The 17313-nt window shown below is 43.0% G+C and overlaps 1 protein-coding gene across 6 annotated transcripts in view; it reads right to left on the bottom strand.

Moving 5' to 3' along the window:
- Positions 1-17313, bottom strand: part of LOC142566591 (serine/threonine-protein phosphatase 2B catalytic subunit 2-like) — a 145981-nt gene that overhangs the window by 118545 nt on the left and 10123 nt on the right. For all 6 annotated transcript variants that reach the window (XM_075677429.1, XM_075677430.1, XM_075677431.1 and 3 more), the window contains exon 2: positions 15440-15643. In XM_075677429.1, the coding sequence (XP_075533544.1) occupies positions 15440-15643 (204 nt within the window). The remainder of the gene's footprint in view (positions 1-15439; positions 15644-17313) is intronic.

Here is a 17313-nt window from a genome sequence, read left to right as displayed (position 1 = left end):
GCAAAGTCTGATACGTTGGTGTTGGTCCAGTCAGCATTAAACGGGCACTTCGTCGACTGTGACATCGCCGATTTCGAAAGCAGTGTCTTCAAAAGCAGCCTCACCGCAAAACAAAACTATCAAAATGCCCCAGCCACGAACAAAGCACAACATACACAAGTGCACCCACGAGCATGTCATGTATTACCACAGAATGGAGAGATGACAATACTCATCCGATGATGATGACAGTTGCCTCAGACCACTTGCTGCTGGGTGGTTACTGGCGCCACTTAGTGGCAATTAAACTGCGGAGAGCTACGATGCATGGAGTCGGGGATCTACGGCTCAATCTCTGAGGCCGTGTGTAACAGCGCCGTTGTTGCACACCGCCTAAGAGATCTTCGCAGTATTTGTGATGGTTTAGGACGCTGTGCGCAGCAACGGTGCTACTGCATGCGGCCTCCGAGATTCATTGCTTTGCCGATCTCACCAGCCACATTCCCTGATTTGGCCACGTTTTTTTGTAATTTCCCTGACAATTCCCCGAGTTTTCCAGACCATATCGAGAATCCCTGATAATTCCCAGTTTTCCCGGTTGTTAGACACCCTGAATGCAGGCGCGCAGATGAAGAATGGGAAAAAAAGAGAATGATCAGGAATGGAAAGAATATCGTCAGGTAGGTGGTTTCAATCGTTTCATGTGCGCGGTATGAAGGAAAAATAAAATGGTTACAAAAAATGCTCAAATAGCTTGACCAGTACTTTGATCCGATTGGTGAAGACAAATGAGTCGCAACAGGAACTTTCCTTGGGATAAACTCGCCTGTCATTTGAAGTGACCCGACTGGCGCGAAAGAGGCGGTTAGCATATGCATATGCACATGCTTGCCCTCAGCGAGGAGCGGGCACTGCAAGCACCTCATCATGATGGCCAAACAAACTGCAAAGGTTCTGCATGAGTACTGTCAGCAGGGCAAGTGTCTTTCTCTCAGAAGGGGAACGGATGCAACATGTTTCACTAGCTGTGTAGAGCTGCATTTCCCTGCCAAAAAAAGCAAAAAAAAAAAAAAAGACGAGTTCTGTGTAAGGTGACAATGCAAGTGTGTCGCTTCTGCCTCGTGCGATGCATTTCAATGGCTTATGTGGCAACATTCCTCTTTTTGTTGCCCCTTGTAAACGTACAGCTTTTTCCGCGATACATGCGGTAACATGTTCGTCAGTCAATGGTAACAACCCGGCGAGACATGTACCGGTGTAATAAATAGTTCCGTGACTGACCAACCAGTCGTGGGGCGGCAAGTGCGACTCAAATCAACTCGAATGTTTACAAAGCTGGTGCTGTGCTGTTACACGGATGCAGGCATGCCTTACTCGGCAAAAATAGCACAATGGCTCACTGGTAACACAGCATATTTTTGGGAACTTGACTGTGTGCACCACAGCAGTATGACACATCCAGCATTCCACCATGGTTGATGCAACCCACAGCACAGCAAGTGCCCAGCACGAGGCCCGTCACAAATACTAAGCCTATCGCTCAAGCATACATTCAGGGAGTCGTTTTCATCAACAAAACTGCTTGCAGTCTTTCCCACAAACTGCTGGAGTGTTTCCTTACCCAATATTATTGCCCCAAATGCGTGCAAAATTATTCACTCCTTCAAGCTAAAAAAAAAAATTATTGTGGCTCATGCAAGGAATCGTGCACTCACTTTGCACACCTGCCCTGCGGTAACAGCAACACAGCTTGGCTGCAGGTGGGAGCGAGCTTATGCGCATGCACACAGCTGAATTGGAAAAGAAGATCCACTGCATAATCTGCATTTACCACGTTCTCTCAGTTAAGATTGTTTTCAAGTTCAAACCAAGGCATGTGCTGAGAAAATAGAAGTTCTGGGGCTTCAGACGTCAAAACTAAGACAGGATCACAAGACCACCTGGTGTTCTTTAACCCTTTGAGGGTCAATGACGCAAATATACAGCGCCGCAAACAAGTCCGAAAATGGTCGATGCCGTATATTTACGGCGCCGTCTGTACATTTATAAAGCGCGCCAATTTCCTAACTTTTTCTTTTCTGTCATGTGCTGCCACAATGTGGGAATACAGGGAATTTTTTTCGAGCCTCACACTCTCAATTTTTGTTGCATGGTTTGTTTTAGAGCTATTCTGCTCCCGCGTGTCTATATACTACTGCTCGCGCATTGGCGCGCGGGCGGGCGGGCGGCGGTTCGGGTTTTGTTCCGCGGGCGGTGTTGGTTTCCTGCGCTTGCGAAACTGATGGCTAACTCATTAATAATTGCTCAAAGGGCAACCGCCTCTTTCTCTCTCGTTTAGTGCTCACAGGGGTGCGCATAGGAAGAATGCCGCCATGCATACGTTTCCGTTGCCATTTTTTTTTTTTTGACACTTGCGAAAACTAATTGCCTCTGGTTGGCGATAAGATGAAGATTAACACAAGTTTGTCACACTGCTTTTTTGGACGGGCACACACCCACACAGTTTTCTTGAGTGCACGCACTTATGCAATTCGATTATGCTATGGATGTACGTATTAGTCTAAGAGCAAGAACATTTGAGTCTTGCGAAATATTCTCGTGTGCGCACATTCAAGGCCTCGAACTATGTGTATAAAAATGCATCAAATTTTTAATTCTTACAAGTTTATTTTTTTTATTCTTGTTATTCATGAATGAAGAGTACATATATACCAACACAAAATATTTTTTTCTCACTTTACGGTCACCCTAGAAAAATTCCGATAACTTTTTTTGAAATAAGTCCCTAAGAAGAACTGGAATCTGCAATAAAAAAAATCGCCCCTGGGTGGTCACATATAGCGAGAAAATCTACCCTCAAAAGGTTAATGTGTACCTAAGTACACAAGCTGAGAAAATACGAGGTTTCGATGCTTGAAGAGATTTTCCTATCTAAAAAATTTTAGTGCAATAAAAAAAATAATTGGGGCCCTCCTTTGATTGTCCATTTCTCAACAAAGCCACACCTTCATACTTTCTCGAGTTAAGACCCAACATATATCTTTGCTATCCAAAGATTACTTTGAGAACTGAAAAAGCATGGCTATAACAAGTGTCCAGACTGCACCAGCGGTATATATTTCATTTGCAGTAGCGACAATTTAACATCCATTTCAGACGGGTCAATTTCCCATTCGAGCAAGAAAAATGCAGGCCATCCTCCCACCTCAAAAGGTGAGCGAGAACTTGCAGGAACAGTACTCGGGCAAACTCTAAGCACTGGACAGACAAAGTTGTAATCAGCAAACTGTTCTTTCAGTTCGCCCATTCTCTCCCTGCACCGTTGCAGCACTGTTTCCACAAATTCCCACAGCATGCAACCTAGTCCTACCCACCTCGCCACCTAATTTCACACAAAGTGAGCGTAGTTTCAAACAACAAAGTGCACCAATATTTCAAGTGGGAAAAACCCAAATAGTTGGTGTTTCCACCCTGAGAAAAGCAGTGCCCTGTGTTGAGTTTCTTTTTTCCCTGCATCTCACCAGAACTGCACTGTATTTCATATGCTAAGAGCTGCAACTGACAAAGCGCTGAGTAGGGCAAGAATCAAATGTACATAGGCTGCTATTAACATAAACAGCTAAATTTTTAGAGCATGGCAATGATCAATGATGCACCATTTTTTTGTGAAAGGGACACTAAAGGCAAATAATCAGTCGATGTGCACTGTCTAAATACCATTCCAGAAACCTCGCAACGCTTGTTTCATGCCAAGAAAGGACTTAGTTTACAAGAAAACTGCATTTGAATGGTCTGAATACCGTTTTCAAAATTGACATCAGGCGAGTGGTGACGTTGCATAAGCCATCACTGCCCTTTGCTGCCATCAGCGAGTAAAACGGCGCCCATCTGACGGCGGCACCGAGCCAAGACAGAGCGGTGGATTCGCCACTGGAGCTGCTTTTTGGTCAAGTGGCGTAGACCATTCGGGCATCCCTAGACATGACATGGAAATTGAATTCTCTGCTACTTGCAGTTTGTGCGAGTTTCGCGAGCCAACAAAACCAGCGCAGCACTACACGATAACGAAACTGCTGAAACGCGAAAGCGTGGGCGACACAGAGTCGAGTGAAAACGAAATCTTTCGACCGCCTGCGACATTGTGAAGGAAAACTTCAATTAGTTTTTATTAAAATGAATTAGAAGTGAATAAGTAGCATTTTATTTCGTCTTCTAATACAATACGATGATGCCTTTTGCAACAATGGTTGAGTACTAGTGACAGAATTTAAATGAGGAGTGCTTTCGTCATCGGGCAAGTGCTGGAATGTCCTGGGGAGTCTCTATCATGTGCTGCATTTACCTCAGTTTCTCTATTATTAAGGCCCTGTTCACAATAATATTGATGCCTTACGGATTCTCACGAACTAATATATCACTTTAGCTTGACTTAATATTTGCCTTTAGTGTCCCTTTAAGTATTAAAAAACAATTTTAAGGGGCAAAAAGGTTCCTAACTATTCCATGCACAAAACCGTTTTTGGACTGTGTGCATCGGTGAATGTGTTTCCCCTACTTTATTCCCTGCCTAGGGCTCATACCTGCCACTCTGAAACTTTCACCAGACTTTTTACCTCCACCAAGGCAGTTGTAATAGTCCCCTACACAACTAAGTATAAAAATCAAACAGTGGTTCCTCACTACTACAGCCAGAATTAACCAAGAAATGCATAGTTGGAACACTGAAGCAATGGCATCATGCATCTTAGGTGTTCGGCAGCACATCCAGGTAAAAAAAAAAAAAAAAAACTTATGAAAATACATGGCAGCATTAACTTGTGCACAACAAAAATAAGCCTTCTGGCTCTTTTTGAGCGACTGCTGCCTTTGAAATGTAACCAAAAAAAAAATGGCCCTGAAGCTTCTGACACTAATGTGCAGTAAAGCCAAATGACGCAATTAAAGCCCATGTTCATCAATATTGCAGGAGGTCCATCACGCCAGCACAAAAGGAAGACTGCTAAGCTAAGCTCATCCCAGACACCTAACAAATAAGGTGCGCTCAAAAGAACAGAGTGAACAAAAGGTGTAACCAAAATCCCCCTCCAAACTTCGCAGTGCTAGCGGCCAGAGACAACATGCTAAGCCGTTGCCTGGCACCATGCAGACAGACCCAAAACCTGCAGCCACGACAGCGAGGGCTGCCAGGTCAGAAATAGGCTCTCAGCAGCACACGCTCACGGTGCCCCGATATTTGCGGGACATGCCAGCCCGCCCCTTTATCAGACACACTCATTTGGCTGTCTTCCAGGCCATGCAATGGGTGTCAACTGCTTTGCACACAAAACACCTTCAAGACACCTACGATGTTAGTCACAACGAACAGCCAGCAAGTCATGTAAACTGCCACACTAGCGACATTTTACTAGCTTTGCCAGCTCCTCGCAATGACATTTGTTTATAAGGCGTTCCCAATAGGTCCCACTGGAATGCTTATTCATAAGCAAATTTACCATTCTAAATCTCCAAGGCACTGAACAAGAAAGAAAAAACAGAAGCCACTACTCAGGTCTGTATATCCATAGGCTCCGAAGAAAAACTCGCAAATATTCAAAGCTATTCGTGTTCTATGTTTAATAAAAGCCACTAAGGTACCTTTCCCTCTATACATTTAACAGTCACAAAAAGGTTAGAACAGTCAACTAGATGCTCTAGATTTTTTTTTTTTTACTGTAATTACAGGTCTGCAAGTATTAAAACCCACCAAAAGTGCAATGCCCTCCTACAGCACTGCTAGATGGCTAGCTACCATGTACAGGCCTTTCGGGTGTTAGCAGAATGGGTGCAACGTTCAATATTGAAGCAGCATGCCACAATGGAACTTGCTTTCGATGTTCAGCGATCTTGCAATCACACAAAATGGCAAGGTGTCTTGCAATCAAAGCATAATTTACATTTCGAAGCATGCACTGTGACCGAAATAAATGTCAGTGAGTGATCACGCTAGTATTACTGCTAAATGGCATGCAATCTTTCATTTAAAGAAACGGGTTACCTGTGATACATTTGGTTGAGAGTATAATTGACACATGTTGTACACTTCCCTTGTATGCTCGCTATATTTAAATCTCTAAGCCCGTCTTAATCCTTGCTCTACCACTCCTAAGATAACTCGAGCACCCACTGTTGCACCACTCCTGCCATTCCCGAGTACTATACACTAGTTGTGTTTTCAAAGCACTCCCTGCTTCTCCAGTTGCAACTTGTGCAAAAAAGAACACTGCATACCCGTTGTGCTATCTATGGCGAGGTTATCTAAACATGTAAAGAACTTGTAAGTGAAAGTTCTGACTGCACCTGAAGCATGTGCCTCAGTGCTATGTCCCTGTCTAGGCAGGGCAGCCATGGCAAACCAGTGTTGCGGGTCCCTCCATAGCAGAACTGATAGTTGGGCGAGTTGGTACGAATTCATAGTGAAATATTTAGCGCGCACAATCGACAAGGTGTGCCCCCCTTCACTGTGTACCTGTCGATTGTGCGCACTAAATATTTCACTACGGGTCCATCCATAGTTTGACTGACGAGGAGATTTATGTTGATGAATTCGGAATCTACTGCCAATTCCTATGTAGCAAGAACCTGGTGTATATATGAAGTGTGTGTGTGTGTGTGTGTGTGTTTAATTATTTTACTGCGAGTTGCACGGACCTTAGCTTTCTTGGAAGTCTTATCTCCACTCGTTTCAGCCCCAGAGGAAAGTACTGGCAGGGTGCAGCAATGGTCTTTCTTTTCGAGGATATCAATGAGCAGCCACTCTCATATTGAAAGTGCATGCCAGGAAATGTGCACCAAACAACTTTCAGTTCATCTGCAGGTTTACACAGAGAAGGTATAAAATGATAAAGGCAAGGAATTAATTTCGGCAAACGATTACTCGACACGGTAATCCAGTACAAAGCAAATATTGGCGAGTGAGCTTTCCTTTACAAAGCCATACCCCTCAAACAACAGCACTGAAGACAAAAAAAAAAAAAAAAAATCGAAGTTTTTTTTTTCCAGAACTACGATCTGATTATGAGGCATACCATACAGGGGGCCTTTTTCTGACCACCTAGGGTTCTTTAATGCGCACCCAATGCACAGTACAAGCAAATTTATGCATTTTGACCCCATCAAAATGCAGTGGTGGCGGCTGGGTATCAAACCTACAACCTCATGCTTAGCAGTGCTATGGCATAGTTACTAAACCACCATGGTGGGTAGCACTGGACAGTTTTACGAGAACCAGCCACCTCTCACACCGTTAGAAGCGACTTTAACTAATGCACAAAATCAAGTAACACTCAGAGTTCCAAGAAAACAGCTCACATTTGGCTCCAATAATTCTCAAAATACTAAACAACTGCTTAAAGTGACATTAAGTCAGTACTACATCAAGAACTGAAAGTACAGGTAGTGCAACATCACCAGGTAAACAAAATGAATAGAATCAATGTCCCAAGTTCACTAAGTGTGCACAAGTCATCAGGTGAACTCAACAATTCATTGTGAGAACATCATGCGAGCAATTGTAGCAGACATACAAAGAAATGATAAATCTAGCAAAAACTGAAATTTCTTCAGCATAGCAGGAGTGGTAATATGAAAATGCATCTGAACTTTGAATATTTTTCTCTCAACAGGCCTGTTCTCTTTTAATTACTATTATTAATTAGTTATTAACATACTGCAGACCCTTGGATTCAAGCAGGTGGGCAGTTCCAAAATTAGGCATAATACAAAAAGTGACAGTGGAAACTGTTTCAAGATTAGTGTAATAACAGATAAAACAAAAAAAAACAATGAGATCAGTGTCAAGATTAGTGTAATAAGACGTAATACAATGCAAATAAATACAGAACTATGGAATCTGTTAGTGCAATAATGGCACTACAATAACAAATACGAAATGGTGCAACAGTGCTACTTTGGTGTCGTAGAAGAGACTAAGAAGATGCCTGGATTAAGTCGTTCCAATCGAAGACCGTGCGTGGAAAATAGGAATACTGATAAGTGTCATGCCAATACATCATGCCAATCCATGGTCAACCAAACAGTTCCATTTAGTAGAAGAGAACAGCAAACAGCCACTTCCCTTTTTTTCATACCAGTTAAAATAAATATCCAAGGCAGCCATTTTAACATATTACTCCAAAAACAAGACTCCAAATTGTACATCAAATCACTATACCAGTATTATTTACTGTGACCTCCCCCCCCCCCCCCCTGCCTGGCTACACATGACCATTCACCTTCCAAACACAGGTTCAAAGGCCTGAAAAGTGACAAGCGTGTGCGCATGTGGCCACTTCTATTGTCCATACAACGCCCTCTCATTCATCACAAGACGACAACCATTTGCCTCAACAGCACTGCCAGCATGACTCGGCCATGATGATGTTGAAACAAAGCAAGCAGCTAACATTCAGCACCTTCAGACAGAAGACTCGTGCAAAATGCTTGTACACATAACTGGCTGCTATTCAGCGTGCAAAATGAGTCGGATGTCAAAGGATGCAGCCAGCACTGGCCATGACCTTTTGCAAGGTGCTCGAAGTGGCCACAACTGTGGAAATATTCACTGTGAAACACTAATTACATACTTGGAGTGCTTACAACTAGCATTTACCCTCAAAACCTTGTCAAGGTACAATTTCATGCATTTTCTTATAAAAGACTCTCCCAGTTTCCTGTGTGGCAAATGAAATAGCCCTAACCCATCTTTTTCCTTTAAGTCGCTACTTGAAGTAAAGAAGTTGACAACCCTATGTGACCTTATGCATGACGGGTTTCGTACTGGCCTGAAACTTGTTGCAGGAGGAAAGTCAAGAAAGGATGATGCCTTTTTTTATGCAACATACCGTTTAGTAATAAGATGTGTATAAATACTTTCATGGAATACCCACACTAAAGTGCAGTCACAGGAGTGTTGTTGTACACTTTCAGACAAAAAGAAAACTCCAAATGCAAAGCGTTGCTGCAAGTTGATGTCCTGCACACTTCAAGGTGAAGACACAACAGTGCTTACAAGTTTCTTAGAAATCGGCAGAAATAATAGCATCTTATACACATGTCATACGGGCACCCATAAACTCCTTTAGGATAAGGAAGCGCGAGACTTCCTAAGGGAGTTCAACCTCCAGGAAGTTGTGGTTGTGTCACATGACCAATAAGGACTTTTTTAAAAGTAGCCACCAGAGGCGCACTCAGCGGTGTTTGGGTTTTGTACAAGTACAAGAATGTAACTTCAAATTATGCTCATAGCTATTATTATTAATGCTCTCTTCATAAATATGTTATTCAATATATTTTATGCAAAAAACGTACACCTCGTCAAATATCAAAGTGTGCTCGCTAAACATAGCAGTGCTGACAGTGACATTAGCCACCCTGTGCTTATCTTTGTTTTCCTTTGCGGCGTGGCGAGTTGGCTCTGGGTTCTGCTACACCGAACTGCTGCGAACTATGCTAAAATGCAACATTTCGTGCATGGTGACCTCCTGAGCTTTTTTTTTTTATTTTATCTACTGTGTCGGTGTCACTCATGAGTGACCACACCGACCACTGCACGACCAGCACGACAAAGGCCACATTTACACGAACCCAAAACGAGTGAGTCGAGTTGGAATTCGGGCTGACCAAGCCAGACCTTACGGCGGTTACATGAACTCGCTTCTGACGGGTTGGGACACCGGTGGCACACAGCATCGAGCCGAGACATGAACGTGTTGGAACCGGGCTGCCAGTTTCTATTTCACGGGTCTTATCGCTACGATGAGGTTGCACTGCACAGTGCCTACTCTTGACCTTGTCCCAATGCTATACCCGCTGCCGCCGCATAAATCCCAACATCCCAGTGCTTCCACACAAGTCTCGGTGCTGGCAGGCAGGACCTGTCCGCATTTACATGTACGCTGCAAATGGGTCGGGCTAACTCGGCCCGACACAACGCTTGTTCAGTCCGACCGGCTAGCGTTTACACGAACTGGACAGGCATATTCAGCCCGACAAGGCATCTCAACCCGATTCTGTCGGGTTCGTGTAAACGCCCTGTAAGACAAGAAAAACATGGGGCTAAGAGGCCTAGGCCAAGAGTATTGTGCAGCAAGCATAACTGTTGCTTAATTGTGCTTGGACATTTACTTAATTCAATAGAAACATTCTAAACGTACGCTACATAACTTTTAATGCAAACAATAATTAAATTATCACTTTTACAAAAAAAAAAGTATGGGCCCGCAAGTACGTCCTTCAGCCACCGAGGGAGATCACCAATCTCCCTTGATCAAACGCTCCTTTAAACTCCCTTAGCGGAAGGGTGACCATGTGACACCGAGTGCATCTCCCTCGAGATAAAGACGACAAAGTTAAAAGAAGTTTGCAGGTGCCTGTGTGACAGGGGTATTAAACAATCACCTTTTTTTTTTGGCAACATAAGGAACAATATCAGGAAAGATGAAGGAAATGTTTTTCTATAACAACGGTTCTGAATGCAAAGCTTTTATTACACTGCAGGAATTTGCGAGAATTTAAATTTTAATCGGCAACATTCATATGACAAAACAGAATACCGACAGAGAATACAACCCTGACATTAAACTTCATAAACATTCCAAGAGCAAATTTTTCTACCTATGAAGGCATAATAGTTGCTGTAAACCACTGGTCTCAGCCTTCAGGACAAGACATGAAGACAACAACAAAAAAAAAGCCTTGTTTGTGCATCTTCGTGTCTGGTCGTTTCTGTGCCCCAGTTTTCCCAATAATGAAATAACTCCCTCAAATATCCATCCCACAGGAATCAAACTTGTGGCTTCGCACTCAACAGCTCAAGGCCAGAGCCACTGAGTTACTACAGCAGGTACCGGCACATTCGACATACTGTGACAACAATGCAATTAAACCATGTGTAGCACGGTACTGTGAACACTGTCCTGAGCGCTTGTAATCCCTAATTTTAGGAGACTTGCTTCAATTCAATTTCAACTTAACTTTTTATTTTTTAGAAAGGATGAGCCGGAACTGAAAACTGGGGAATCAGCTTGACTAGCATTTCTGGCTTTCTACAAGGTGACAACAGCAGTGCTGGCATCACAACGCTCAAACAACAAAACAGTTCAGTAAGTTCTCTGTGGCCAGTCTAATAAGGATCGAGGCTTGAAGTTGCTTTCAAGAGAAGCATGCATGACAATCAGCTGTGACAACTGTCACACAAAACTTGGCAGTTTGTAGGTAGTGAATGCGATAATCTGAAAGCTATCAGAGAAGAGTGCAGGTTTCAGTTGTTATCAAGCAGCCAAATGATTTATGAAAATTTGTTCTTATTATGAAGTTTCCCAGGGTACTGCATGTACGTAAGCCATAAAACTGATATGACGACAACCAAAGTTGCACGACACCTCATGGTGCCTGCTCAGTTATTTATAGACATTATCCACACATGGTGATGCTTCAAATGTAGCGTGTCAAATCTGTGGATACCTAGGCCAAAGGAGAAAGGTAAAACTCCATATGAGTGGCTAAGAACTCAAACGACCTCAGCAAGACTTAATCCAGATACTAAGGAGTTCCTGTAAATAAGAAGGGAGGAGCAAGAGAATGGCTTCGCCGGCTTCAGCCTAAGCGACATCAACCCCTCCACCTCATCAAAAGAATTGAACATATTTGGTGGGAGTCATTATGGAAATCTGATGCGTCCTGGCCTAGTCCATCCTTGTTTTGTGGGCGACATATGGCACCAAGTGCTTTGATTTTTCGAAGAGGCTGACTGCACAGCTGAGGCAACATATAAAGTGGAAATGTGCGTATTCACTGAACTTCCTAAACACACAAGGGTAGGAGAGTTACACCGCCACAAAGGTCTGCCAACCCTCTAAGCGATAATAAAGCCACTTAAAAGGTGCAGAGGTACACTGTACACCCACACTCATATGTCAATCCCTGCGCATAATCCATGGCTACAATAAATTCTGCGAGCCAAAAAGCTTGCCCCCTTATGTCCCATCCTATGAGCTCATGGTTGAAACAAAGCTCTTGCTGGTTAAAATGAACCAAGGCATGCACAATCCCAAACGCAGAACCATCACAAACGCAGCCTCAAATGCAGAATATCAGGCATTGCTTTCATGCATTGACGGTTCATGGAGCTCTAGCACCTCAATGATGATAGTGACCTACCGTGAAATCACGCAAATACACTGCACCAAATGTGATCGAGTTAAAACACGAACTGGTGACAACAGAACTGGAACTTTACGCTTTTTTTGATGGCACAAATCATGCTTGTTCATGTGGTCAATAGCGGCCAAGCACCTACAAGAAATATCATCCTATACTTGAACGACACCATGGCAGTGCATGAACCAAATGGACCTCTAAACCGTAACACCACCGCCTACCACATGAAGACTGCACATGGGCTCATTTCAAGAGACAGATCATAAGATAGCCATCAACTGGATGCTAAGCCATGCTGGAAACCCTGAAAACAAGCTAGCTCATAGGCTGGCAAACGAGTCAAGACTCAATCACCACTTCCTACCCATGGGCTTGTCCTCGGACATTCTACAGCAAGGCCCTGAAGAGGAATGACACTGCCTCCAGAAACTCTGCAGAGAACACTTCCTGGCTATGATCTCTGATTTTGACAACCATCTTCCCAAAGTGCTATCTCGGGGGGCACAATGGCAGCAGCAATGGCAATGATGCCGACCACCCACAAGGGAAGTGCTGTGCAAGTACAAGGGAGGTAACTCCAAGTGCGCATCACCTCATGCAGAAATGCAAAGGGCTAAACACATTCCAGGATAGCCACCAGCCTAATGTAGTGACATTCAAGGACTAAGTCTAGACATGTCCCACATTAAAAAGATACTTAACTCACTACTACAAATGTTCACATGTGAAGCTTCCATAGTTAAGACATACTTAGCCCAATCTCCCTTCCCAGTTCTCTGAACAGGTCTTGAGCCATCACTTAAGTATATTACCCTCGCTCACATCTCAAATATCATGACTGAACACGGTAGCCAACAATTCGATTATCATTAAAGTTTCACATTTCAGGCATGGTGGCTTCTTTGCTCTGTTAGAAAAATAAGTAGGCATGCAGACACATGCCTTTTCCTATGTTTTTCTAACAAGAATCCCTACCAACTAGCTAAACTTCATGTTGTTCTAAGCAAGGAGACCTTGGTCAATTCAAAGCTAAAACATAACTTTTGGTTGCTGGCTTACCACCTAATGTAGTAAATCGCCCAAACACAGCATGTCTCAAAGTTACACAATGAAACGCTGCAGAAATTCAAGCTTTACTAATCTAGATGGCCTGCATTATACACCACCCTTTGTGAGCATCACATTGAAGCTTTTAACCAACATAAGTTCTGTGAGGATATTTGTCATTGGGAGTTAAAACATAGTTGCATGCAAGTGCCACCAATGCCAGCTTGTAAGCAGCAGCACAAAGAACAGCAGACGACTCACCAGTAACCATCGTAAATGTTTACTGTTAATCATTTGTACCAATTCAGCAAAGAGAGGGCACAATTACCTAAAGCATGTGCCACACATGCACAAGCACAGTGTTCACACGCATCTGCAGTGAATCCCACTTAAATAGGACTAAGCTTCTAGAAACCCGACACATTCAGTGAGAATTAAACAAATACAGTGTTATCAGACAAAATAACACTAATGAAGCAGTACATTAACAGGAAATACAGGGCAGTGTACTCACAAGTACCCCCCCCCCCCCCCACGCTGAATAATATAACCTAACAGTGTCCTAAATATTTCTCCTGTGAAAAAGCCCTTTCAAAGCCATCTTCCAGAGCCATAAAATCTAATGCTCTGTAGGATGAACACCTCATTAGAGACAGTTACAGCTAGCAGGTCAGCTACCATGGCACCTACTTCGTACTGCCATGGTAGGCCCTGGTTCATGCATCTGGTCATCTGTGGCATATTCCACAATATCCTTTTGTATTCAATCATACCATTTTGAGCATACAAAAGGCTTTGAGAATAAGGCTATGATTCCAGAACTTTCACAGCTAGGTGTTCGCTGCACAAAGAAAATTTTACACAGGGGAGTTAAAGGTTTAATTCTCAATTAGGTCATTACTTATAGCGTACTTCCAGTTCAAGTGAGGCGATCTCCAATATTGCCGAATTATATTTTTGTGATGTATTGGTTTTCATTAAAACCTGCTCTTACTTGGGTTGAACATTCTCTGTGCATGTGTATGTTTGCATAAGTGTACATTTGTGTGCATGTGCTTGGCTGTGATTGCATGCACACGACACAAACAGGTCTGTGCACCTTTCCCTAGGACAAATTGTTTTAAAGGGCACTTTACATTAATACGGTTGTGCAAGTGATCATACAATCAGAATACTTTTTTTTACTTGCATAAATTCAAAAATGGCATTCAGTGTTTCAGAGTACATGTGTGATAGCATTACTGCAATCATCATGAAGAGTCGACCCGTGCTGATTATGGCTGTCTGCTGGCCACCTGCCAGTTCCGAGCAGAAATATTTAGCCATGCCTGCAAGATGTCTTAGAGGATTATCTGTAACACAAAGTTCCAAATGCTGCACAGATGTAGTTTCCTTTTTTCTTTTTACACTTGTCAGTGTTATGAAGTGCTCCAAAAGACAAGTGCTCTGCTCACAAGTGCTGTCTTTAGTTTCCTTTGGTACTTGATTTTGGTCTCCATCTTATTTTTGGAAACAGGTTCTTTTGCTATATTGAATATAAAGCTATTGAAGCAGTGCAGGTAGTGCACTTTTCTTCAAGACTGCTAGAACACACAGGGCATCTTAGAAGTAACAAACTAAACACTCATTAAGGAGCAAAAATCTTGCGAATAGTCTTTCTTCATTTCTTGATGAAAAACATAAGCAAAGAAAGGAGACACCACCAAATATGTCACTTGATTATACAAGTAATGGTTTTTGTCCTTCAGACGGCTAAACTGGATGAATGTAGAGTTTGGCTGGCTAATTGGCCTGTTTTAGGGATGGGGCTGAGGAGAAGGTAATACAGTGGGCCACAGTGTAACAAAGCTAGTCTAGAGCTATTGGCAGCATCTACATCAGAAGCAAGATAGTGAAATTCATAGTGAAACCAACCTACTGATCTTCACTGTTATGTGAGAAATCAAGATACACCTGCACACTCCTCTTTGGCATGTACAGGTCAGGAACACATTTAGACAACTAGCGTTTGCAAGCAATCAGCACCTGCCAGTTCACACTCAAGAAATCTACACAAGGCAGTGTGGACAAAATAAAGCAAAACTACAAGGAGTACTGATGGGCCCAAGTGCTTAGCAAATCGTACAACTATTACCGCTGAGCACTTGGAAACCACCTCCCATTTTTCTGGGCTACTAACAGTGCCACAGTAACAAGCAGCTGCGACAAGAAAACATACCTGTCACGGGGGCCTCGATGTCAATCATGGTCTTCTCCTGGCGTAGCAACGCGGCCCCTTCATTGATGATGCGTAGGGCAGCTGCCTCCTCGATTCGCCCTTCGAGCACAAAGTGTTGCTTCAAAGCTTCGATTCGTGGCTTGCCGCTTTTTGCCTCAAACACTTCACTCAGTGTCAGCTTGTGGCTAGGTGGAAACGGCACACCTGCAAGGTGGACAGGGAAACAAATGGCAGCAGTTAGAGTGACTGCACAGCAAAGGCACTTGGACCACAGCAGAGACAAAAAGGCCATCTGCCAACGTCAGAAATAAAAACACTCTGCCCAACAGATGCTGAAGCACCTACACTTCAGATCATGCATGCAACAGTGCTCTGCTCTGCAAAGAGGACACTACAAATCTAATTAAACTACCTAACCACCAATTAAACCATTATTAGCCTGCTGTGGTTTAACAAGAATGGCATGCACCCAAAAGGTGGCAGCAGTGCTTCCCACCTTTTATGCGAGTTTACCCCTACATCTTATTCACACCTGCTTGTCAGGCAATACAAAAAAGAACCAATGACTTCTCAACTCAAACGCTGCTCTCCATGTGAGCTTTAAGGCTTGTCAAAATGCATTCTTTTTTACATAAATGCTAAACATCTATTAGTGGTATTTATTGTGCCTGCACTCTCAATCTCAAAACAGCATATCATACGCCTCCCATAAGACGAGGGACTCCTGTAATGCTATTTTGAATGGCTTCTGCAAGTTGGTATACATGTACAAACCTACATGTAAAACATGCACAAGTCCTTGTATTCAATGTCAAACCATTTATATAACAATGCTAGAGAACTTTCTCGATACACATTGAGAAAGAAACAATGCCTGTGCCCCTTTCAGTTCTCTGCTTGGTTACTTCTCCCTGCATATTAAAATATAATTTGCTCTTAACACAATTTCAACTAACGGAAAGTAAATATGGAATTAGTGTAAAGAAAACAGCTGTCACATGTCATATCATCTTGGAGAATGCACCAGAAATCAACAGATCCTTTCCAGAAAGCAAGGTGCATTTCAAGGCACACCAGTTAAACACACACAGAACCATTGAACACTTTTGCTTAAGCATTCCTAAACAAATTAGCCTATTTAGCTACCATTCTATAATGCATTGTTCGTGCAGACACTGCTAGTATAAGGCTCTCTTGCACTACCAATCTGCCCTCATCTGTCTACAACTTTCTCACTAAAAGCTACAAGTTACTGCCGTGTGATACTCCAGACTGTATGTTATACTTCGCATCACTCCACTGTTAAAGCACTATTAGTATGCATAAATAGCCGTTTATAAGACGACCAACTGCAAAGTCTCACCACCTAGGTTTGCCAAATTGAACTGAATCTAGCTAGCTATTATTAGCCCTGCTAGAACAACAAAGTGATGTGTCAAGCTGGTGCAAGCTAGCACTGCTAACAAGCCATGAGTATGCCATTATTTGGCTTTTGCAAACTACTGTAAAGAGACGCAAAGGCCTACGATGGATGAAATGGCACCTAGCTCACTCAGAACAGGCACCCAAGTCAGAAATGCAGGGTTATTAAAAGCAATATACTTCCCTTCCCCACATTCCAGGAGTTGCACCGTCTTTCCATATTCCTACCACATTCTAAGCTACAGCTGCTACTAGCACGTGTGATGCTACAGGTCAAGTGGCAAACTGTCATGTTGCACTTTTCTTTTGTCTTGTGCTCGCCCAGCTCAGGTTAGCCCAGACCTAGGTTTCTTTTCAGCTGCTCGCTTGTATCTCCTAATGCCTCACCATTTAACATGCACAATAGTTCTTTATAATGGGTTTTTGCATTATTGTTATACTTACATCTATAG

This window comes from Dermacentor variabilis, unplaced genomic scaffold (genome assembly GCF_050947875.1).
Source record: "Dermacentor variabilis isolate Ectoservices unplaced genomic scaffold, ASM5094787v1 scaffold_13, whole genome shotgun sequence".
Taxonomy (NCBI): Eukaryota; Metazoa; Arthropoda; class Arachnida; order Ixodida; family Ixodidae; genus Dermacentor; species Dermacentor variabilis.
The sequence above is the reverse complement of the archived record's forward strand: the minus strand, read 5'-3'. Positions and strand labels throughout refer to the sequence as shown.